General features: G+C 43.0%; 2 protein-coding genes and 3 long non-coding RNA genes across 6 annotated transcripts in view; 3 read left to right on the top strand and 2 right to left on the bottom strand.

The window, feature by feature from the left end:
- LOC120902251 (histone demethylase UTY) overlaps positions 1–14,024 on the top strand; it is a 98,431-nt gene extending 84,407 nt beyond the window's left edge. For both annotated transcript variants that reach the window (XM_040310834.1, XM_040310836.1), the window contains 7 exons: positions 32–692; positions 2,118–2,739; positions 3,013–3,851; positions 4,087–4,718; positions 4,787–4,996; positions 5,219–5,345; positions 6,592–14,024. In XM_040310834.1, the coding sequence (XP_040166768.1) occupies positions 32–692; positions 2,118–2,739; positions 3,013–3,851; positions 4,087–4,718; positions 4,787–4,996; positions 5,219–5,345; positions 6,592–6,975 (3,475 nt within the window). In that variant the 3' untranslated portion in view covers positions 6,976–14,024. The remainder of the gene's footprint in view (positions 1–31; positions 693–2,117; positions 2,740–3,012; positions 3,852–4,086; positions 4,719–4,786; positions 4,997–5,218; positions 5,346–6,591) is intronic.
- A 2,080-nt stretch (positions 14,025–16,104) lies between these two features.
- LOC120902254 (astacin-like) lies at positions 16,105–18,408 on the bottom strand. The gene is made up of 5 exons (XM_040310839.1): positions 18,057–18,408; positions 17,677–17,874; positions 17,214–17,531; positions 16,995–17,137; positions 16,105–16,330 (listed from the first exon to the last, which is right to left on the bottom strand). The coding sequence occupies exons 1-5, from the start codon at positions 18,169–18,171 to the stop codon at positions 16,175–16,177; spliced, it is 930 nt and encodes a 309-aa protein (XP_040166773.1). The 5' UTR covers positions 18,172–18,408; the 3' UTR covers positions 16,105–16,174.
- A 1,235-nt stretch (positions 18,409–19,643) lies between these two features.
- LOC120904125 lies at positions 19,644–20,142 on the top strand. The gene is made up of 3 exons (XR_005739702.1): positions 19,644–19,770; positions 19,878–19,968; positions 20,035–20,142. It is a non-coding gene; the product is annotated as an uncharacterized LOC120904125 (long non-coding RNA).
- A 271-nt stretch (positions 20,143–20,413) lies between these two features.
- Positions 20,414–21,728, top strand: LOC120901968. The gene is made up of 3 exons (XR_005739354.1): positions 20,414–21,184; positions 21,280–21,345; positions 21,416–21,728. It is a non-coding gene; the product is annotated as an uncharacterized LOC120901968 (long non-coding RNA).
- Positions 21,729–22,201: 473 nt separating this feature from the next.
- Positions 22,202–22,869, bottom strand: LOC120902867. Its single transcript, XR_005739496.1, has 3 exons — positions 22,617–22,869; positions 22,420–22,509; positions 22,202–22,354 (listed from the first exon to the last, which is right to left on the bottom strand). It is a non-coding gene; the product is annotated as an uncharacterized LOC120902867 (long non-coding RNA).
- Between the last annotated feature and the right edge of the window lie 240 nt (positions 22,870–23,109).

A 23,109-nucleotide genomic window follows, 5' to 3' on the forward strand; every position in this document is an offset into this window, starting at 1 on the left:
CCGGAGGGTATTGTGTTTTCTCTCTCTGCAGAGTGCTCTACCAGCAGCAGAACCAGCCTATGGATGCGCTGCAGGCCTACATCTGTGCCGTGCAGCTAGATAAGTCACACTCAGCCGCCTGGACCAACCTGGGCATACTGTACGAGAGCTGCAATCAGCCGCGGGACGCATACGCCTGCTTCCGCAACGCCACCATCAACCAGGACCAGCAGAAAGACCGTACGGTCAGTGCGTGCGAGAAGTCAACCGTACCGGCCGCTTCAACCGGCACTACTACAGCGGCGACCGGTGGTGCAACAACCGCAGCCGCCGCCAGCGGAACGTCGTCGGTTACGGCGAACAGCGCGGCCGCGGGCACACCGGAAACGAGCAGCAGCAGCGGCACCCCAACAGGGACAACAGCACCCAATACTCAGCCGACGGTGCTCGGCGGTGATCTAAGCAACGGTGGCAACAACGGTGCCAGCAACAGTAACAGCAGCAGCAGCAGCAGATCGCAAAGCCTTACCCAGCGTATCAAATTCCTGCAGCAGCATCTCGGTAACGCTCCTATGCCGAGCATAACGTCCAAACGGCGGCAGCTACCGTCAATTGAGGAGGCCTGGAATCTGCCCATTTCCAATGAGATGAGTTCGCGACAGCAACAGACCGCCCAGGCACAGCAACGCCAGTTTCAGAAAGGCTACGGACAGGTGAGTTTTGTCTTTTTTTTGTGTATGATGGAATGAAATTAAATGATTCAAAATAATTTCTATTGATCCTCTTGTGATGGGAGAGAGAGAGAAGTGATACAAGAAGCCGGTTTGGAAAAAAAACGAAATGAGCTCACTGTTTGTTATGTGTCGAAAGTCCGATAGATGGCGCGCGTGTGGAAAAGGAGAAATGCTGTAATGTTCTAAAAACTTTGTTGTTCGATGTTCTAAAAACTGCACGTGTTTCTATCTCCTTAAATTGAGGAGTATTTTACATTTATTAATTTTATTTGTTAATTTTACAAAACGTAAATGTAAAAAGGCCTATATTGTTAATATGCTGCCGTATAATTTTTTTTTTATTTTGAGCTGCCCAGTCGGGTTCTAAAATCGATGCTGAGTTTTTTAGTTCACGTTTGATTCGAACTCACCATAGTGAGCGCTCAGTTCGAACTCACTTGGATGGCACTTTGCCCGTAAAATGTTCAGAATTATAGCTAGATGAGCATGTTTTTAAATAATTCATCTAGAAAAGGGTATTTAAATGATTAAAAAAAGCCTTAAATATTTTACATGCATTAGGATATTACAACGTTCAAACTTTGTTAAAAGAGAAATACCCCCATGCAGAACAAAACTCGCCCATAGTGCAAACAGCAACACCCCTAGGGGGCGAGAGACGTTTCTCACAGCTCTCACGACCATTCATAATTCCATTTCGTTTCGCGCGCCGTCCTAGCCGGTTGTGCTTCATAGTGCCGCTCCAAGCTAGTTAATTCTTTCTTTAGTGAAATTCAATTAGAAAATGTTTTTCTCGGTTTTCATCAAATTGTGTTAATCTTTTAACTTTGGTACACGTATTTTGTTGCGCTTTTTTCGTGTGTAAAAATGTAGCTTAAACACGCTGAAACCGCATGGTACGCGACCATGCGGTTTTACTTGGAAATGCACAAAGTGAGGTTAGGCCCGCTCGCCGGATAAAGGTAAGGTTCAACGAACTCTAGCCGTTCGTGTATCGCCGGTTGACCTTGGGAGCGGACAAATTTCGCTCTGCCAGAGAGAAAGCGAGAGTGAATTTGCCAAAAAATCTTATTGCGCGTGATTATTCCCTTTCCTCCGCGACCGTCTTGTGTGTTCTCTCTCTCTTTCTCTCGAGCCACGAGGTCAATGTACGCATTACGAGGTGACGTTCAGTGTAGCACTTTATCGATTGGAGTGTGGCCACCGTCGCAGAATGCAAGATTGACCGGGATGTGTTTCCCGGAGTCAGGTTTCGCTAACACCACCCTCACTTACCCATACGGTGGAGCTTTGATAGTACCAATGGCTACAGAATATTTGCCACCTGCTCCTAACCTCAAATTCCCTGCACCGCTTCGGCCACGTGGTAACAACGTTATTCTACTTTCCTCTTCCGATTTCTAGGGTGCCCAGTACCATCCCGGACAGCAGCCGCAACAGCAGCAAGTGGGCAGCAACAATGGTCTGCCGAACAAGCGCTTCAAGCAGGAGGATGGCAGACCCGGCAGCGGACCAGCTGGTGGTGGTGTGGTCGGAACGGTGGCCGGCCAGCCGGTGCCACCGTTCTACCTTAACCAGCAGCAAGTGTTGCAGCTGCAGTTCCTGCAGAACCAGAACAATCTGACCGCCCAGCAGCAGGCCATGCTGCAGACCCTCACCAACCAGTACCGGTTGATGAGGGAGCACCAGTTGCGCCTTCAGCAGCAGCGAAGTCAGCAGCTGCAACAGCAACAACAGGCCGCCGGGTTCCAGGGACAGCCGCCGCAGCAGGGCGGTAACGGTGGGTTTGGGCTGGCGGCAGGGAACAAGACGCCCCAGTCGGGTATCGTGCCGCAGACGGGCTTCGTGAACGATGGCCACTTCTCGCCAGCGACCGGACAGTCGCAGCAGACGGCGGGCATGCCGTACAAGTCGGCCGGTACGTACGCACCGTCCGGGTTTACGGTGCCGAGCGGTCAGGCAGCGTCAACGACGCCGGGAGGCTTCACACAGATCACCTCCGGCTCGAATCATCAGGCCGATATAGGTAGGTCGAATAGAGGGTTAGGCTCTTAACACACATGATGCCAACGTTCTCGTTGTGGGGAATTCGCAAATAGTACATTTACCCACTCCTTACAAATGTTTGGCAGAGCATATTATATGAACGCAATGAGAGTTCTTGTGGGAGTCAATTCTATCTGCAAGTGCTTTTGATTGATTCATACATCTAACCATGAAAGATGAGAAGAGATAAAACAAATCATAGCAAAAGATTTAAAATCATTTTTATAACATATTTCTCTTTCCTTCTCCACAGCCATTCAGTCCATCCTCGACGACAAGGCTACCTTCGCCGAATCCCTGCTCAAACAGCTTAGCTCACCAACGGGAGACGGCAAAGACGTGTCCGACCCCTCCACCACCACCACCAGCAGCAGTACCAAGTCCCCACCGATAAAAGCGGAAGCAACCTCGACGACGACAGCGGCAGCCGCCGGCAGTATTGCGAAACGGCAACTGCTAACCGGCAGCAAGCAGCAGCACCACCCGGACATTAAGCTGGAACCGGTCGTAAAGCTCGAGAAGCTACCCTCTCCCTCCAGCGGGGGTTTGGACGGATCGTCGTCCTCTTCCGCTTCCTCCTCCTCCGTCGGCGGTGACTTTAAGATCTCAATGTCGGCGAAAGACATCCAGCAGCTGGTGCGCAAGCAGCGCCAGGCGGGCGAACTAAAGGACGTTCCGGCCGTCTGCTCGGTCCTGTCGGCCGATGCGCCCCCGCCCTGCCCGCCCGACTGTCCACCGACACGGCTTACCCGCGAACAGCTGCAACCCCCGACGCCGTCCGTGTTTTTGGAGAACAAAAAGGACGCGTTCAGTCCGCAGCTGCAGGAGTTTTGCCTGAAGCATCCGATCGCGGTGGTGAGGCAGCTCGGTGCGGCCCTGAAGCTGGATTTGGGGCTGTTTTCGACCAAAACGCTTGTGGAAGCGAACCCGGACCATACGGTGGAGGTGCGGACGCAGGTACATCAGTCGCCGGACGAGAACTGGGACGGAAACAAGAACTCGAAGGTGTGGGCTTGCATATCGCACCGATCGCACACCACCATCGCCAAGTACGCGCAGTACCAGGCGTCGAGCTTTTCGGACAAGATTAAGGTGAGTGTTGTTGGCTGGAAGGGAAAGAAGCATTTATGTCGTGTGTTTGTTTGCGACGAACAACGCTCCAAATGATGTTCGAAAACATAACTTTCGTTCTACTGAATGAAATCTTTGAAGAAGTTCTTATTAAATTCGCTGATGTCTTTTTATTGAAAAAATCGTTTTAATGTCGTATTTTTTGGTGTATAAACTGTTGAAATTAACTTTTTTTTTCATTTCCTTCCTCTCACAGGAGGAGCGTGACAAGCTGGCCGGCATTTCGACCGCCTCCACCAACTCCGACTCCGACTCAAAGGATTCCATCTCGAACAGTGGCAGTGCGTGCGGCGGCGGCGGTGGCACGGGAGCGACCAGCGGTGGAGGAACCGGTACCGGTGGCGGTAACAGTTCCGCCGCCGGCAACGGCAAACGGAAGAAGTGCAAAAACGGTAACAAAATGTTACGCTTCGGCACGAACGTCGATCTGTCCGATGAGCGCAAGTGGAAGGCGCAGCTGCAAGAGCTACAGAAGCTGCCACCGTTTGCGCGCGTCGTTTCGGCCGCCAACATGCTGTCACACGTCGGTCACATGATCCTTGGGATGAACACGGTGCAGCTGTACATGAAGGTGCCGGGCAGTAGGACGCCCGGTCACCAGGAGAACAACAACTTCTGCTCGATCAACATCAATATTGGGCCGGGCGATTGTGAGTGGTTTGCGACGCCCGACTCGTACTGGGGCGGCATCCAGGCGCTGTGCGAGAAGAACAACATCAACTATCTGCACGGGTCGTGGTGGCCGGCGCTCGAGGATCTGTACGCGGAAAACATACCGGTGTACCGGTTCACGCAACGGCCGGGCGATCTGGTGTGGGTTAATGCGGGGTAAGTGAAGGAGGTTCGACTAACGCTGTTGGCGAATGTTACTTACATTTTTTGGTGCGTTTTTACAGATGTGTCCACTGGGTGCAGGCCATCGGCTGGTGTAATAATATTGCCTGGAACGTGGGCCCACTGACGGCGCGACAATATCAGCTGGCGGTGGAGCGGTACGAGTGGAACAAGCTCGAAAGCTACAAGAGCATCGTGCCGATGGTGCACTTGAGCTGGAATCTCGCCCGCAACATCAAGGTGTCCGACCCGAAGATGTTTGAATCGATCAAGTAAGTGTGTTTGTATTGTTTTACGTTTAAGGAAGCTGATTATGCTCGTAATTTTCTATGATGAACCAAAACAAATTATCCTTTTAACTTTCGTTCTTCTGAATCAAAGTGTAGAGAAATTGTTAGCACTGAAAATATCGTTATTACGATTATCTGACGTGTGTGTTATTTTCACCCTTCGAAATACTTTTCCTAATGCTATGATTCTCTTCCGCTCCACAGAACCTGCCTAATGCAGACGATGAAACACTGTATGCAGGTGCTGGAGTACGTAAAGTCCCTGCACATCGAGGTCCGGTTTCATGGGCGCGGTAAAAACGAAGCATCACACTACTGCGGCCAATGTGAGGTAAGATTTTGTTTGTTTGTTTTGCGCTGTTTTGTTCTACTTTGTAATCGTATAGTACGCACAGTGCTGCAAAATATCACGAGCATCACGAGATGATGTTCACCAACGAAAACAATGAACATATCCGTGGTAGCTTGATGATCATTGCTGATACTCAATGAAAGTGCGTCATGACACACAGTCATGACTTTTTCTGGCTGTGAAATAGTGCTGCCAAATGTCACTGTCTCAGACACCAACACTCATGACCGGAAACGATGCTCAAATCAGCTCGCGTACACAACTGAAATGATCAGAGGTGAGACTCAAACAGTTGGTGGACGAATCACATGCTTGATGACATTTTGTTTAGCACCCAATTATTGGTCACTCACCTGGTCATGACATTTTCTGTCGGTATGAATCACGACATTCTTGGAATATACTTGGCGTGTGGTCCCAAGCAACAAAATGAGCATTCTTTCTCGCTCTGTCTGCTTTGATCGTCTGTTGTTAGGTCAGACAGAGCGAGAAAACATGCTCATTTTGTTTCTTAGAACCACGCGCATGCGCACCGCATATCTTCCCATGACTATCGTGATGATCACCGACCAAGAAAATGTCGCGACCAAGTGACTGACCAAGAGTTGCTTGCACAAAATGTCACCAGGCATGTGATGGTCGCACCAACTGTTTGACTCTCACCTCTGATCATCACAGTAGAGCGCGTGACGCAGACATGGATTTTGTTTCAGTCGGAATTTGTTATGATTATGTCAGTGACATTTTGCAGAAATTATCACAGTAAAAAAGTCATGATATAGTGACTGGTTTAAGCGATAGTCGCAAAAATGTCACGAAGTATGTATTGGTCACACCAATCGTTTTGAGTATCACCTCTGGTCATCACAATGCAGTACGTGATGCTGACACGGATTTTGTTTCAGTCAGATTGTTTTATGAGAATGACAGTGACATTTTGCAGCACTGATTACGCATCACGAATGAAGTTGACACGTCTCGAAGTATGCTCACTGGTTTGGGAACTTGCTCGGGAGGTTCAGCTTTCGCTATATTGGTGCTAGAGTAAACCCCATCTGCTATCATAGGCGTTCCGGATCCTATCGTAATTTCATTTGTCGTAGGAACAGGGTGCAAGAGAGCAGAACATTTCCCCTAGCCCTCTTACACACTCATCTTACTCTACCCCCTTGCTTTTGAAAGCTCGTTTTCTAACCACATTTGCCCCTTTTTTCCCTCCCTTCAGGTGGAAGTGTTCAATGTGCTGTTCATTCGCGAGCAGGAAAAGCGCCACATCGTGCACTGTATGGGTTGCGCCCGGAAGCAGTCGCCCGGGCTGCAGGGTTTCGTGTGCCTCGAGGAGTACACGCTGGACGAGCTGATGCAGGTGTACGATGCGTTCGTGCTGCATACACCGCCCCCGCCACTGCCACCGATTGCAGCACCGCCAGCGCAATCGCCCCAGCACGTCCAGCAGCCCGCCTCCTCTCCGGCCGGAGCGCTGATAAATGTAAGCTCTTCTTCTACTGCCGTCGCCGCCGCCACATCGTGTTCATCGTCGTCCGCGTCGGCTGCTGGCGGTGGTGCTGGTGCTGGTGGTGGCACTGGATCGGTGCCGGTGGCTTCGTAAGCCGCTGCCACCGCCCCGCCGTCGACATCCTTCTTAGCATCCTTTCGGAAGTGGGAGGATGGACCTCTGGGGTGTGGTAGGGTTGCTGTACCAAACAACAACACTCACCCTCCCCATCCTCTCCAAAACCGTTTTCTCTCGGCCCCACCAAATTCTGCACTATGCTGAACTGCAACTTCTCCTGCACGAGCGGGCGCGCGCGCGCGCGTGTGCGTGATACTGTGGTAGCATTGTTTTACTTCGGTAAGTTTAGTTTTAATTTAGTTCAAATGTACGCATAATGTGTATCCCCTGCATATAATATAATATCTCCTTACGGAGAGGAAAGAAGGGTTCGTGTAAAGAGTATATAGAAAGCGAAAAGCAAATAGGCTATAGGCGCAAGAGGGAGAGATTTATATTAGGCACACGCTCGCGCACCACCCGTCGGTGAGTGTGTGTGTTGTGTGTTAGAAATCAGCGAAGCTATAGGGAAAAGAGCAAAGAAAAGAAGCACTTAGGCGCAAAGAAAGGCGAACGAGTTATATTGTATAGAAATGTTTTACAGGGCTATTAGACTTGTTTTCCTCTTCTGTTTCGTTCAATTGTTTGAATTTCAAACCTCCAAAAGACTTGTATGAAATTACTAATTTGCAAATTACGCTACACTCTTACGGTTAATACTGCTACTACTACTACTACCACCACTACTACGCTTAGTCTCGAGACACTGAAACTATCGTACGGCACATTTCAGGAATATGTGGATGGCGTTGCGACGAAATTGTGGATATTGTTTTAGAGAAAAGCGTTGAAAGAAGAGAAGAGGGAACGTTTCCTTTAAAAAGGAGGGTAGATTGTACATATATAACGCAACTGACACGCCCCTCCTCACGCCCTCGGTGGTGTGTGTGTGACTGGCGATCGTTCAAGTGAGTCGAACAATCTGTCGAACCTGCTCTGCTGCTGCGGGGGGGTGCGCGAATGTTGCGCATCACCTGCCACACGCGAGCGCGCGCACTGTAAAGCTAGTTTGCAGCTGCAAAAAAACACCACACTTAGTGTTTAAGTAAATATGCGTGCGCGTGCATTCGTTTATATAAGAAGGGGGAGGAGAACACAAAACATATGGCACACAGAAAGCAGACGACACAACATTAGAAGATCGATTTGAGTGATCGCTTGTGGCCCGTCATTTTACAATGTTTACAACATTAAACACACACACTCTCTCTCACAACCCGCGTTAAAGGCAATATTTTCTTTTTGTTTTGTACTCACAACACCCTTTGAGAAGACACGATCATCGCGCAGAGCGAGCGTGATCCGGTTTATGTTGGTGATTAGTGTTTAAGTAGTTAATTTATTTCACCATCGCAAGGTGTGTATCGTATTGTATATGTAAATGTGTATTAATGTGTATCCGTTGGCAGCGATATTTGACTCGAATCTGCCATTATTTTTTAAAAAATATGTGTTAACATCGCTCGCGTTGTGTATGTGTATTGTGTATACTCAATTTCGATCATGTGTTTTCTTATGTGATGTTCTCCTTTCTTTGTGTACGCTCTTTGTTACGTTACAATACAAAAGTTGTATGTGTGTGTACTGGTCTTGTACTCTCTGCTCTGAGTTTTTTATTTTCTTTTTTGAGAGGGATTCGTTCGAGGGTTGGTGTCCCGGTATTTGTGTGTGTGTCTCTGTTTCCGAGTCGTCTCTAGGAAGAAGGGTGTGTATGTGTGTCCTGTGTATCGGGCCTGTGTTGCGTGTTTTAGTGTGTGCCGCGCAGTAGTAATTCGAGTTTTGGAACAAATTATCACATAATTCCTCACTGCAACTAAAATACGCGCTCCAAGTATGTGTATATTAGTGCCTTTCATGTGAGATGTTTTTCTTGACAAAAAAAAATTACTAAAAATATACTTTGTCCTGTATTTTCGGTCTGTTTTAGAGACTCATTTGAATGATTTGGTTTGGTTTTCGTATCGGAAACAAGTTCATCTGAAAGACGTTGTGTGTTCGGTTTCGTTTGTTGATCGTTTGATTAATCCGCCATCTGTGTATCAAACAAAAGCTAGCTTGCCAAAAAAAAAAAAACATTACGTAAAACTCTTACACAGGCACGATAAATGAAAATGCAATAAAACAAAATTAAGCAAACAATAAACTGCGCATACAAATGAATCCACAATCCACATGAATAGTTCACAACCAAAAATATGCCACTTGTTGTTTGAGAATGATGTAATGTGGTGTGTGTTCAAGTATGGTACGAAAAGAAATTAGCCAACAATTCACTGCAAACAACAACAAACAAATTAAACTCAGGAATAACTGTGTAGACAACAATCTTGCCTAACCCAACAAATAGACAACAACAGAAAATTCCCTCACTCTCTATCTCTCTCTAAGTAAGAGAGGCCCAAATAGAGCAATGCTGCCACTGGTTTACATAGGGGAAGCGAAACTGTAGGCCAATACAGAACGGCGTAACCTCTCGATAAGTTAACATTTTTGATAACGCTCTTACAAAACTGGCAAGGAAAAAGGAAAAGAAGGAGTGGGTGAGATGCTTTGAATGAGTCCGGTGAGACGATCGAGCGATCTCACTCGATGAAAAAGTTCTATAAAAGTTCGTGTTTTATATATCGGTTCTCTGAGTGCCTAACGAGAGAGGACTGCGCGCCGCCGACCCACAGGGGATTCATTTTGAAGGTTGTTCATCTTATAGCATTGGTTTTTGCCTTCTGGCAAACACCAATCGCTTTCACGTTCTCTTCCCGATGCTCAAGCAGGAAGTATATGGTTAAAAGAGTAACATTTATTTCTAAATTACTTTAATGGACTTAAGTTACGAGCAAAACTCTTTGATTGATCTCAAAAAAGGAAAAGCCGCCAAAAGGAAAACAATTCAACAAAGAATGCCAATCCAATAAGCGCTCCCTTTTACATCTCTTGAATTCGTGAGGTGATCGTGCGCGCGGGCGCATAATGCCTGCAGTCTGCATTGTTACCCCCAACTCGTCTTTCATGTATAGTTTTTTAAAAAATAATCTCTACTTTTTAGAGTATCTTGCAAACCAATCATGAAAGTACAGGTCGAAAAGAAGCCCAAAACAAAACCTATCAGAACATAGCAAATCGATGAAGAATGCGTGTACGATGTGGTGTAGAAAATGTATGGCAAGATTGTTTCTTCGAGGGCTTGTTGCTTGCATCCTTTCTTAGTTGAATGTTGACTCCACTGTTGTTTCCTAAAAGGAACTTACTCTAACACTTTGTTCGAACACGATGCTTTTAAAAAAATGACAAAAATTACGATCCACGATCGTGTAGAAAATCGTTCTAGCTGGAGCTTGAAACACGTTTTACTCCTTGACTTTGTTTATCAAAATTAGATGATTGCTAATGGACACCCAAATTTTGAGCTAAAAGCCTTTCTAAACAAGCAATAAGAATGTGCGGTGGGGGGAAAAGAAAGCGATTTCGTTTAAATTTCACGTTAGTTTCTTCTAAAAAAAATACTCTCCACCATCCATCCACTTCGTTCGCATCTTTCCAACTAGTTGAGAGAGAATTAACATAAGAGAAGGAGGCACATTGGCGTAATATAAGCTGAGCCAATCAACCTGTGCTTTGTACATTGTTTAAAACTACGTGTGTGAAAAGAGCTATATTTTGTGTGTGTGTGTGTGTGCGCGCGAATGGTTCCACAAGCCCTCCACCCACCAGGCAGGCTCACAGTGTGTAAGGGTGACAAACACACCTGGAACAAAATGCTGCTGGGGGTGGGATTGTGGATCTCACACAACAAAACGACATTTTTATGAGTGCGATTAGAGCGTGTGTGCGTGTGTGGTGCGATCGTGTGCGATCGTGTGCGAAAATATTTTTATGATTTTATTCTTTATGAAGTCAGAGAAAATAAATAATTCGAAAGGGAAAGAAAAGCAAGATCAATATCGAACTCAATAAGGGCCAGCACAACCTATAGCAAAGCAGAAACAATCAGAGAAAAGAGAAAACATATAAAAGGGAACCACAATTGTTGTAATGTGGGAACATACACAGACAAGCAAACACGGAATAGATTCTTTCGTTCAGGTGCTAATAATGCGACGAAAGTACAGGGGATGCTTGGAAAATTACATTCTTTTACTTCTAGCAAGCGAACAACACTTCCGAAGACAGCTATAAAGAAGACGGGGTCGTTTTTTGTTTGCGGAAGAATTGTCTCCCAATCACCATAATATATGCCGTATTTGAACGACGGATGTTACTCTACTAGTGTGAGAGCGCCGCGCTTGTATTTGGAGCAGGTGGAAACCGTGCCCAGTTTCACCCGAACTCTGATACGCTTTTTCTTCTATCACTTTTCCCCTTATTTACTCCGGTATGAGCACATCCGGTTTTGTAGTAAGATGTTAAGAGAGGGGACTTGCTCAGTTGTTTTAAATCATCCCCCTCCCCGCATAAGATGGATGGATATACGTTTGGCTGTCTGTCACGGCCACGACGATTCTCCTTACAGCAGAAGACATCATATTGTGAACGTGATCCTTTTGACGACACACACACACACACTACTGCTGGATGATGCGTGTCATGCGTCGTCGAGCGAACGTGATCAGCGTACAGTTTGTTGTTGTATCGTATTGTTTTGTGACCGTTTTATGCTTTTTCTATGCGACGGTGGTGGTGCATTTTTGCTTTAAAAAATGAACCCAAAATTTACATTCAAATCATGCCAAAAAAAAAGAAGGGACTTCAAAATTTTCCATTTGCTGCACCCCCCAGAACACTATCCTTATGAACCCAACAACACATACCTCCCATTTCCTTCGATAAAAACAAATTCAAATTATTCCCTTGGAATGTGTGGTTTTACTTTATACTACAATGCAAGAACGGCATAGAAAGTGAAAAGGAAATGGGAAACAGCAACAGAAATGAATGGGGAATCGTCGGGGTTTTTGCTTATATTGTTCAAACAAAAAAGGCCCAAAAAGGAAAAAGGAAAAGGATCTACTACTCTGTTTGCAAAGCAAAATGTTCTGCAATTTTAATGCGACGAGATTTTGTGTTACTAATTGGGTTCCGCGTAAAATTGGTGCGTAAAAAGGTGTGTGCGTGCAAAATAGCACCGTAAAGTTAAAAGAACAAAAAAAAAAAAACAAAACGTGTACAAATGAAAACAAAGAATAAGAAATAGAATTCCGCAAAAGAAAAATTGCAAAATATTATACATATACATTGTAATGGAATGAAACCAGTAGATCACTGCCATTTTGTACCAGGGACACACACATCCACGCACGGCGTGAACTAATTTGCCTTGCCTCTGGCTGCTGACCGGGGCTGCTTTTTTTTTGGTCCAAAGTGGTGAGCATTAGTTTTCCCGTGCCGCGTGTGTGTGTGTGTGTGTGTTATGGGCAAAGAGTAATCAAACGTGGGTGGGTTTAAGCGAATAGAGAAAGGAATAAGAGCGCGTCGCCGTAGGTAAAGAAAATGGGTATGTTGTGTACAGGAAACCCGATCTAAGGTACAGGATCAGAGGGCAGAGATTAGATTCAGAATTTTATTAATTAATGAAGGAAAGGATCGTGTGTGAGTGAAAGTGGAATGAATGAATGAGCGCAGAAATGGTTGCAAAAGGAGTAAGAATGAACGTTGACGGATGATAAGATGAGTGTAAGATTATTGAATGTCATTTAGTATCGAAGCGAATGAATGTGTCACAGGGAAAGCATTAGGATAAACTCAAATAGGACATATGGATAGCAACGGAGAAGTGGGAAGAGATTGCCGGAACGGAAACGGATCGACCATGTTTTGTATAAAGTAAAACAAGTGTGTATAATTCGACACTATTTTTCCTCCACCTTCACCCAAATACACATGCTAATCACACATGATCGTAAAAGTAGAAAAATCGTGTGTATGTGTATGTGTGTGTTGGGGTTCCTCATCATCATCAATTGGCAGATTTCAATTTTTACTGCTATATTACTTAACATCCACACTTTGCACATTTCACATCGCTTCACATATTGAATTGGCTACGAAGAACGATGGGGGAATGTTAGCATGGGGAGAGAGAGAGATGTTCCTCTATTATTGGCTACAATTGGCGCATAAGTTCTGTGTACACCAATGCTGCAAAAACCCCTTCGTGATGAGCACACTCTATCTATACCCCATGTGTGGGCAGAAGGCGAAACAAAAAGGTGCTATAAGCTGATTTAACTTAACGCATACACACTTTAAGAATTGGCTTAAGACCGTATATGTGTAAAAGCAAACAAAACCAAAAGAAAACACAGCACTTTATTGCACTACAATGAACAAGAAACTACAATTTCACTAACATATAATGTATCATATAAAAAAAACACGCCAAGTGCATCAACCCCGCAGAAGCTGTAAACACTCTACCTTCAAAAGAGAGAACACAGTGTGGGCCAATAATCCATGTCTTTCAACACAGGTATTTAGACACACAGGCAGGGGTGGTTGGAGGTTTTTTTTAATAAAAGCAAAGGGGATAAGGAAACGACTACACCGAACTGTAGAACCACAAAGTCATTAAAATTGATTAAAATCGCCACGCAACAAACATATTGATTGATTTGCAGCTTTCATAAAGTTTTTTTTTTTTGTATTATCAAAACAAAAACCGCACACAAACAAAGCACAACAGAGCAAAACTTGATACAGGAAAGAGATAGAAGAGCCACACACAGAGTGCGCCGGATACTGCTTGGACACGGAAAAGTGTTGCCGAATATGATACACGACAGTAATGAAAAAAATTACCTCAAACTGCACGGAGAAAAGGAGAGAAAAGAGGGAGGGAGAATACAGGAGGCAGAAGGGAGGAGTATACAACACATTTATCAATTTAGTAGACACCGCAACATAAGTATCACGTTACAACATACACACACATATTCAGAAACGAGACGAAAAATACGTACTAATAAGTATACTTACCAGGCACGGGCAGTAGTAGTAGTATTGATACTACTACAAAGTATGCTTTTATGATGCTCTACACAGAGAACAAAAAAAATCATAACTCGTATTTGGCGGGTATTCCAAAACTTTAATAACATATTAGACGCTAAAACCGAAATCGAACACTGAATCAAAGTTGTGAAATTTGCAAATCAATTACTTCTCTTAATAAAGCAAACCAGAAACTAAATGGAAAGAGCGCTACAAAAAGGAGACATAAAAGAAGAAACACAGAAAAAAGAAGCAAAAAAAAGCGAAAAAGAAAACGAGTAAGAAAAACAGAGAGAACACATTATATATTTAACAAACAGACAATTTCAATGGCTAAAGCGTAGTAGAAAAGGTAAACAACAATACACACATACACACAAAGAGAAGAGAGGAGCGTTTTAAGAGAAATTGTAAGAAAAGCGAATTTGCAAAAGAGCTCACAATTAATGCCAGAAGGAACAGCAGCTCCATTATACGGAGCGGGAAAGCGAGGAAACAAACATTTAAGAAGGAAAGGAAAGAAGTAAAGCTCAGCTCAGCGGGAAGGAAAGAAATTAGTTTAGTAGAATAGCACTGTAAAACAAATAGGAAGAAGAGAAAGAAGAAAAAAACAGAACAGAAGGTAGAAAGAAAGAAACAAAATAAAATAAAGAATCGTGGATCGATTTAAAAACAAAGTAACCTCATTCGTAAAAAGGATTAAACAAAAAATGTGCGTGCGTGTGTGCAACGGTAGTAGGTGGTATGTGAGCAGTGCTCTCTTGTAAAATTTATGAACGTAATAAACGTAAAACAAAAACAAAAAAAGGAAACCGTAAAATACTACTTACTAGAAGGAAAACAAATAAAACAAAATAAAACAAAGCAAAACAAATCGTTATATTTAATCGTGTGTAATTGTGGATGGAATTTCTTTTCTCCTTCTTTTATCGTTTTACTATTTGTACTGTTTTGGATATTGGTGTGCGCGTGTGTGTGTGTGTTGAGAATAGAAAAGTATCACAAACAAAACTCCAGCAAAAAAAACCTCTCACAATCGTGCTAGTCGATCCTTTGTTGATCGCTAGTTGTTTTGATAGAGCCAGTGATCGTCGAAAGAAAAGTTATGTTTTGTGTGTGTGTGTGTTTTTTTCTGTACTAAAAATACTGTCTTTACAGTATTTTATTGTCTTTTTGGAGGCAGTGGAAGGGAAATGTTCCTTTCGCTGCACATCACACGATGCACACCACCGACACACGCAACTCGAAGGGCACACAGGTGAGGCGGCGACACAATAGACACAAGCAACATACAGCTCAACTCAATCATCACACCAAACAACCGAATCGTCCTCAAAATACGAACCAACTAGTTTAATGTGAAAACAGAAGGAAAGGTAAAAGAAAGAAATGGAAAAAGGAAATGGTTGATCGACGTTTAGTGCATAAGTATATATTTATACTAACACAAGCTAGAACCGGATAGCGACCTATTGTGTTCCCAATTTTGCTTAGGGAATGAAAAGAAAAAAATAGACAACAAAACAGTGTTTAAGTGTAATTAATTTTGTATCATTGTGAAACAAAGGAAGAAAGCAAAATAATAGAATAATAGAACTATTTTTTGTAATTACTGGTTTCCGCATTGCTGTTGCGAAGTGATCGTTAATTTCCTAAAAAAAAAAAAACAAACAAAACAACCAACACTTACCGTTGTACAACGTGTACATTATTTGTCCTTTCGCAAGGGTTGATGTGACCTTTTAGTTTTAGTTTAAATCAATTACAGTGCGCAAATAGGAGGAAAGAGGTTGTGTGCATTGCTTCCGAGCACATCTTCAAAAATGTTTTAAAATGGTTTTGTGTTTGTTTTCACATTGTAAAGTAAGCAAATGGGCTAACATAAAGCGTATAAGAATCGGCAATATGTGTAATATATCGAGTATAAACATTATTCAGATAAATCGATCGAATAGAAAACAGAAAAAGTATGCAAAAAGAAATGAAAAATAAACAAAAACTTTAACAAGGACATGTTGTGTTGGTGTTAACAGTGAAATGAATGAAAAAGAAAAAAAAAACAAAAACAATGTAGAAAAAAACAAACAAAATTCTGTATGAGAAAACGGAAGAAGAAATACAACAAAAACACTTTGATTTTTTTACTTATGCCGTTGTCTTTTTTATGTCTAAAAAATCTGAAACATGAAAGAAATAAGTCTGCTTTATCCTCTCAAACGGGTCGTGATCCAAGGACGGTGGTGGGAAGCTGTTGCAACCAGTTGAGCCTATAGATACCGCTCGCATTGCGGCAGTACCGGAACTGGATGCCCTCAATGTCGGACGGGCTGAGCGTATTGTTGCCAAAGTCCGGCTTATCATATGGTTTCTGGTTTTGGTAAGGGAATACACAACGGGTGAGCTATTGCACGCTGTTTGGTAGCTTTGTAGTATTCATGCACATAATCGAATGGGGTTGGTACGTAAAACAGTCGTTATATGTATTATTTGTGGTGTAAAGAATCAATTAATCTTATTTACTATATTTTTATTTTCGTGTTATTCGTGTTATTTTGGATTATTTGTTAGATAATTGATTTTTTTTTCATAAACACAATCAATGAGTATACTATGAGAAGGCGGCATTCCGATGCACAATTAAAACAAAACTATCCAGAAAACCTCATAGTTACCTCACATCTAGTGTAATGCATAAGAAAAATTAGGTATCCGATTTAGGATGACCGTCATTGCACATAATTTGCACGTGCAACAAAAAAAGAGAGAAAAAAAAACAAACAAAAAACCAAAGACGAAAAACTATTGCAAGTAAGCGACAAAAAATGTATCATTGTTATCCTAACCTTTCAGAATATTCAAAACTAAGCCAGCGTTAAGTTTGCTAAATCCAAAGCGGCTGTATTGTATGTATGTAAACTAAAAGCATCCAAACTACAGCTTTAAAATAAAAGCTTTTACTAGTATTTTATTAAAGAGGTTGTTGTGCAATGAATAGACATGAAAAGAAAGTAATTGCCGTGGCATACACTTACCCTGTTCACCAGCACCGGATATCTGCGATCGCTTGCGCCCGCATACCGCGAGTAATGCATAACGCTGCCATAGTTGTAGCCAATGTTGTATGTCTCTATGTCTCGCTCATATTTAGCCAAATTGCTCTCATAGAATGTATCCGCTACAATAGTGAAAAGGGAAAAATAAGACATAAGAATTGTAACCAAACCCTGTCAAAAGTCCAACGGCACTCTTACTTTGAAATTGTGGTATAAGGGCGCTTCGGTTGACGTAGATGTAGTCGTCCCGATCGGGCCGGCTCACCTCGTGGAAAAAGCCGAGAACGTGCATCATCTCGTGCATCGGCGTACCGCCGGTCAGACACGCGGGCGTCTGCAGATTCATCAAGTTCCGGCTGTTGTTTAATGAACGACCTATGAACGAATAGCAGCCGGTCGGTCGGTTCGTGATCTGCACAAAGTACGGCGTTTCCGGCCTCCGCGGCACAAACCGGACGCACGTTTTGGCGTGAAACACCTGCATGGCGCGTTCGATGGTGAAGATCTCGTTCAGTGCTTGTAAGGTTGGAATCGGAATCAGGGGAACGATTAGTTTAATGATAATGTTTTTACTTAATTTATGAGAAGTTTGATAAGTGTATATAAACATCAAAAAGCAATAGAAACTAGCCAAACTCCAATAACACCGATAGATACGTACAGAACGTGTTCGGCGCGATGTAGTACGGTACGATCCCGTTCGGCCATACGGTGGACGTGTACTCCTCGGCCACCGATAGCCGGTCTTGGCCTTTGGGCTCGGTAGGCAGCATAATATCACCCTGGTAGTAGTACCCGAAGCCAAGCTCGTGTGCTGGCTGCTGCTGGTTTTGGCTGTCATAGTTTTTAACCCGTCGACCTGCCACAAAACCCCCGGAGGAGATGGGTTACAATTAGCACAAGATCGCTATTTAGCGTGCACCATAGCGCGGTCGGTGGTCACCATAAGCCCTCGAGAAACAATCAGTAGCTCACTTTGACACGAGGCCTTTTCGATGCATCCGTTTTCTCACCACTGACAGGCGACTGTGTTCCAATTACCTACTTCAGCGCTCTCCGATCGATACAACTGCCCAGAGCACTGTCTCATCGCAATCACTAAACCGATCACTAGAATCGTTCTTAACCGAAACACGCATGTGTCCATGAGAATCATCTTGACTGTGTGCGTCTAATGATCACTATAAAAACTTGCACTTCTGTACACTGTCACTTACACTAAACTCCTTAGTAGTTAGTAGCGAACGATCTTCAACTGTCTGGTGATAGGTCATAGACGTCGTTTTATATTTATAGCCACACCGCAATTTCTTTGATTATTTGCTTATCAGAATTGGCAGAATATAGCATATTTGCTACGGGTGGGGAGTTGCCCTCTCGGGATAGTGCATTAGTTATGTATCAGTTTAATACTGTTCATTAGTAGACGAGCGGGAAATGGTTTGGTGATTAGGTTTGTAGCGAGGAAACTATTTTCCACGATTGAGAAGCATTTACCTTTGTACAGAGACGTACAGTTTTTCGGTAAAAAATAGTACTTTAGTGAGTTATTTTTGATTATTTTTATATTGCTGGTCACAGCTAGTCATCGTAAGACAAATGCGTTCATTTTTTCATCAGTACAGATATCAAACAAATAATTTTTATATGAAAATAGAAACTAGATATAATAGTGTCCTAAAGTGGTGAATTATTTAATTTGTTAAATAAATAATTAATTAATTAATTTATTTATTTTATTCTTTATTTACATACTTTTTTTTTGTTATTTTGCAACCGGTGTTTACTTTATCTGAACCTTACTGTTTGCTGATTCTTTTTTTTTTCAAACGACACCAGTTGCAAGTTGCTATGGTGACACACATATTTTACGCATTATTGATCAACCAGTGTGCATGGCTTTCGATATCAGTGGAGGGAAGGCGTATGACCCGTGAAGACCGGAACCCGCTCGACAGGCGCATGGGTCAGAAGAAAGAAAGAAATGAGAAAAAGGAAAAAGCTTGTTTTTCGTTTTGTTCTTTTCGTCTGGCTGTAGTAAATTTGTCGCTGAATAAAGGAACAACCCGCTTGGCAAAGAGTAACTCATTTTGATGCCTCTCGCTACCCCTGGCCTTAGTTTTAAAGGAATCATGCGACACACTCGCACTCCACTACCCCATCCCATGGAAAAACGCTCCCACCATCGAGGTGTTGACCAAAATTTCGCTATGTGCATGAGACACACACTCGCACTCCTCCAGCCCTCCACAGCTGAACGCTCCCACCGTTGCGAAGTTTGCGAGAATTTTTGCTCTGAGCGTGAGACCCTGAAGCGCAAGAGATGACACTATGTGTGAAAGACAGTCATAATTCGATATGGTCAAAATGCGCCGATTGTCGTTTCATTTATCTGGTAATGATGTATTCACTTCATCAAAATTTTAAACGTTCACAACTAGACTGATAACAATATTTGAATTTTTAATCAGAATAAAACCAATTCATTTGAAGCAAAATAAATTCCATTATACTTTATTTTGACCATATGATCAACACTTGTACATAGTGCCATTTACTTTGTGTTCTTCACTCTCGCGCTGTGTTTTGATCGTTCGAAACTCATTGCCAGAACGAATGCAAATTTCATATGGGAATGATCGGTGCCGGAAGAGGCAGCGAAAATTATGAAATGATAATAGAAAAGTGGTTAAGTTAATCGTGAAAGATGTCAACGCAGACGTAAATGTAGTATGTTTTGTTACATGATCTACGGGTAAGTGCATGCATAAGAAGAAGAATCTTCCAAATGATGTTTGTGTTCAAACAATCGTACTGCTTTCAATGTTTGTTTATTTTTCTATTATTTTCCATCACACCTAGCTATTTCATTACCAAAGCTCCTGATAACAGATCAAAGCAGATGGATCGGGCATACAGAGTCGCCGTTTAATTTAAAATATCTGCGTGATCGGTAAGTTTTAAATAGTACTAGTTTTGTTCACCATTCTAATGCTCGATTTATCTTTCATTCCTCAAGCAAACGCATCAAACAGCAAGTGTTTTTCCTTCCAACAGCACGCACCATCGGTGGAGCAGCAGCTAACGTTTTGTTCGCCTAGCGCGCACCATCAAGAATTGATATTTTGCCAAACAGTACTGTGAATAAAAAACTGCACACTTACTGTAGGAATTTCCTGGAATTTTTTGGTCGGCCTACGCTCGCGGGAATGGTAGGTCCGTTGAGAGAAGGAAAGAAAGGGTGGGAGCGAGGATTAACCAAAAACGCGGCATTGAGAATGAGGGGAGGTGCGCTCAGCGCACACGCTGGGACACTCACGATGCTTGAAATAAAATGTTAACAAGCATCGATTTTAAGCATGCATGTCGCGCGACATTTTGCCAAGCGGGAACCCAACCAGCATTATCGCGCGATTTTTATGTGTATCTATCATTTTTCTCATTCTAACATTCACAACATTTTTCATTCTGCCTCGCTCTTCTGGGTGTTGGTCTGTATTTGCTTGCGACTTGGCTGTGTCGCATCAACGATTCGCATGTTTCATTTAGCTCATCCCTTTCCATCGTTGGAGAGAAACTCTTGCGTCTCGCTTTTCTGGGACTTGTCCAAATTCGCTTGCTACACCAATCGTTCACGCAAGCGTTCTCCTCTCGCCCGCTCTTTGTATCATTGTACAGGTACTCCCCGATATACGCTATCAATGCGTACCGGAGGCAATAGCGTATCTCGAATATTCAATAGCGAAAGTCGAATTTCGAGGTTTTCAGTCAAATTATAACTAATATCCGTATAACTTTGCATGAAGTGGTAGGTTTTAGCCACTAAATTAGTTATTTGATCTAATTTCAACTGAATTTTTCAATTTTATACCATTTGAAATGGTTTTTAATATTCAACCAAAAGGGAATTTATTTTGCATTTGACATTCGATTTCTAAAATTAGTACTACTTGTTCAAAGAACCGTCAAATTTAGAAAAAAAGCGTATAGCGAAATCGTGTATATCGAGTATGGCGTATATCGGGGAATACCTGTATAGCCACACGAGGAAGGAGCTGCTTCGCGTTCACATGAAAATGTGATAGTGTGAAATCAAGTTTGCAAGCGGTAGGACGCGTCGGTGTGTGTCCGTTTTTTCTCTCGTGAAACCAGTACGGAAAAACTATTTGGTAAGTACAGTTTTTAATAAAGGGTTATATCAATCTTTATCAAACTGAATTGTATTGATAATTGTGATATAAAATCAATTTCGTTTTTTTTTAAGAAATCGTAACACACGCACGAACGGAAGTGAGCACGGACCACAACAGAAGCAATATTCAATTGGTTGGTAAGTATTGTGCTTGACGTTAAATTGAACAGCTGTTGGCAAAATAGTTAATATTTCCTTCTATCCCTAGGAGTGCCGAAAACAGAACAGGAGAGGAAAGAAGGCAGGAACGATCCGATCCTCCAACGTGCTCGCGCCTGGTAGCGGAGAAGCGGCAGGAAGGTAGAGACGAACATCCAGCTCGCTAGTGCAGCACGTGGGAGCAGCAAGAGGGAAGCAAGCAGGACGCGTACACACCATTCGACGAAGGCAAAGCTGGAGGAAAGGAAGAACGAGGAGAGAAGGCAGGCAAGACGGGTACCTGTGTATCCCGCACCGGTTTTAGGCAGTGTGAATTGTGTGAGTATGTAAATATGTATGTGCGAGTAAGAAGGTAAAATAAAGAGCGTAAGCATGTGCAGAATGGACAAAAGAGAGTAAGAGTCTTTGTAGGGAGAATGGAGAGAATGAAAGAAATTGAGAAGGGATGTAGCATACATAAACCAAATGTATGATACACGTTGTCGCACGATTTCAAAAACCTTCTCTATAGTTCTGCTATCGAGAACGATTTGACCGCGCTATAGAGAACACTTTTTCTATACAAAAAAAACCGCTTGCAACGTGACAATGTTGGTTGGGAAGTAATCGACTACCGCCCGCTTGGCAAAATGTCGCGCGACATGCATGCTTGAAATCGATGCTTGTTAACATTTTATTTCAAGCATCGTGAGTGTCCCAGCGTGAGCGCTGAGCGCACCTCCCCTCATTCTCAATGCCGCGTTTTTGGTTAATCCTCGCTCCCACCCTTTCTTTCCTTCTCCTCAACGGACCCACCATTCCCGCGAGCGTAGACCGATCAAAAAATTCCAGGAAATTCGGACAGTAAGTGTGCAGTTTTTTATTCTCAGAGCTATTCGGGAATATTATAATACTTGATGGCGCGTATTGGCGATCAAATCGTTGGCTGCTTGCTCCACCGATGGCGCGTGCTGTTGGAAGAAAAACACTTGTTGTTTGATGCGTTTTCCTGAGGAATGAAAGATATATCTAGCATTAGAATGGTGAACATAACTAGGACTATTTAAAACTTACCGATCACGAATATATTGAAGTTAAATGGCGACTCTGTAAGCCCAATTCACCTTCTTTGAACGGTTATCAGGTGCTTTGGCAATGAAATAGCTAGGTGTGATGGAAAATAATAGAAGAATAAACAAACATTAAAAGCAATACGATTGTTAAAACACAAACATCATTTGAAATATTCTTCTTCTTATGCATGCACTTACCCGTAGATCATGTAACAGAACAAACTGCAGTTACGCCTGCGTTTACATCTTTCACGATTTACTTAACCACTTTTATATAAACATTTTATAATTTTCACTGCATCTTCCGGCACCGATCCTTCCCAAATGAAATTTGCATTCGTTCTGGCAATGAGTTTCGAACGATCAAAACACAACGCGAGAGTGAAGAACACAAAGTAAATGGCACTATGTACAAGTGTTGATCATATGGTCAAAATAAAGTATAATGGAATTTATTTTACTTCAAAATACTACTTCAAGATACTACTTTATTCTGATTTACATTTCAACTATTGTTATCAGCCTAGTTGTTAATGTTTAAAATTTTGATGAAGTGAAAACATCATTACCAGATAAATGAAACGACAAACGACGCATTTTGACCATATCGAATTATGATCGTCTTTACACATAGTGTCATCTCTGGCGCTTCAGGGTCTCACGCTCATAGCAAAAATTCTCGCAAATTCGC

This window comes from Anopheles arabiensis, chromosome 3, assembly GCF_016920715.1.
Source record: "Anopheles arabiensis isolate DONGOLA chromosome 3, AaraD3, whole genome shotgun sequence".
In the NCBI taxonomy this organism is placed as follows: Eukaryota; Metazoa; Arthropoda; class Insecta; order Diptera; family Culicidae; genus Anopheles; species Anopheles arabiensis.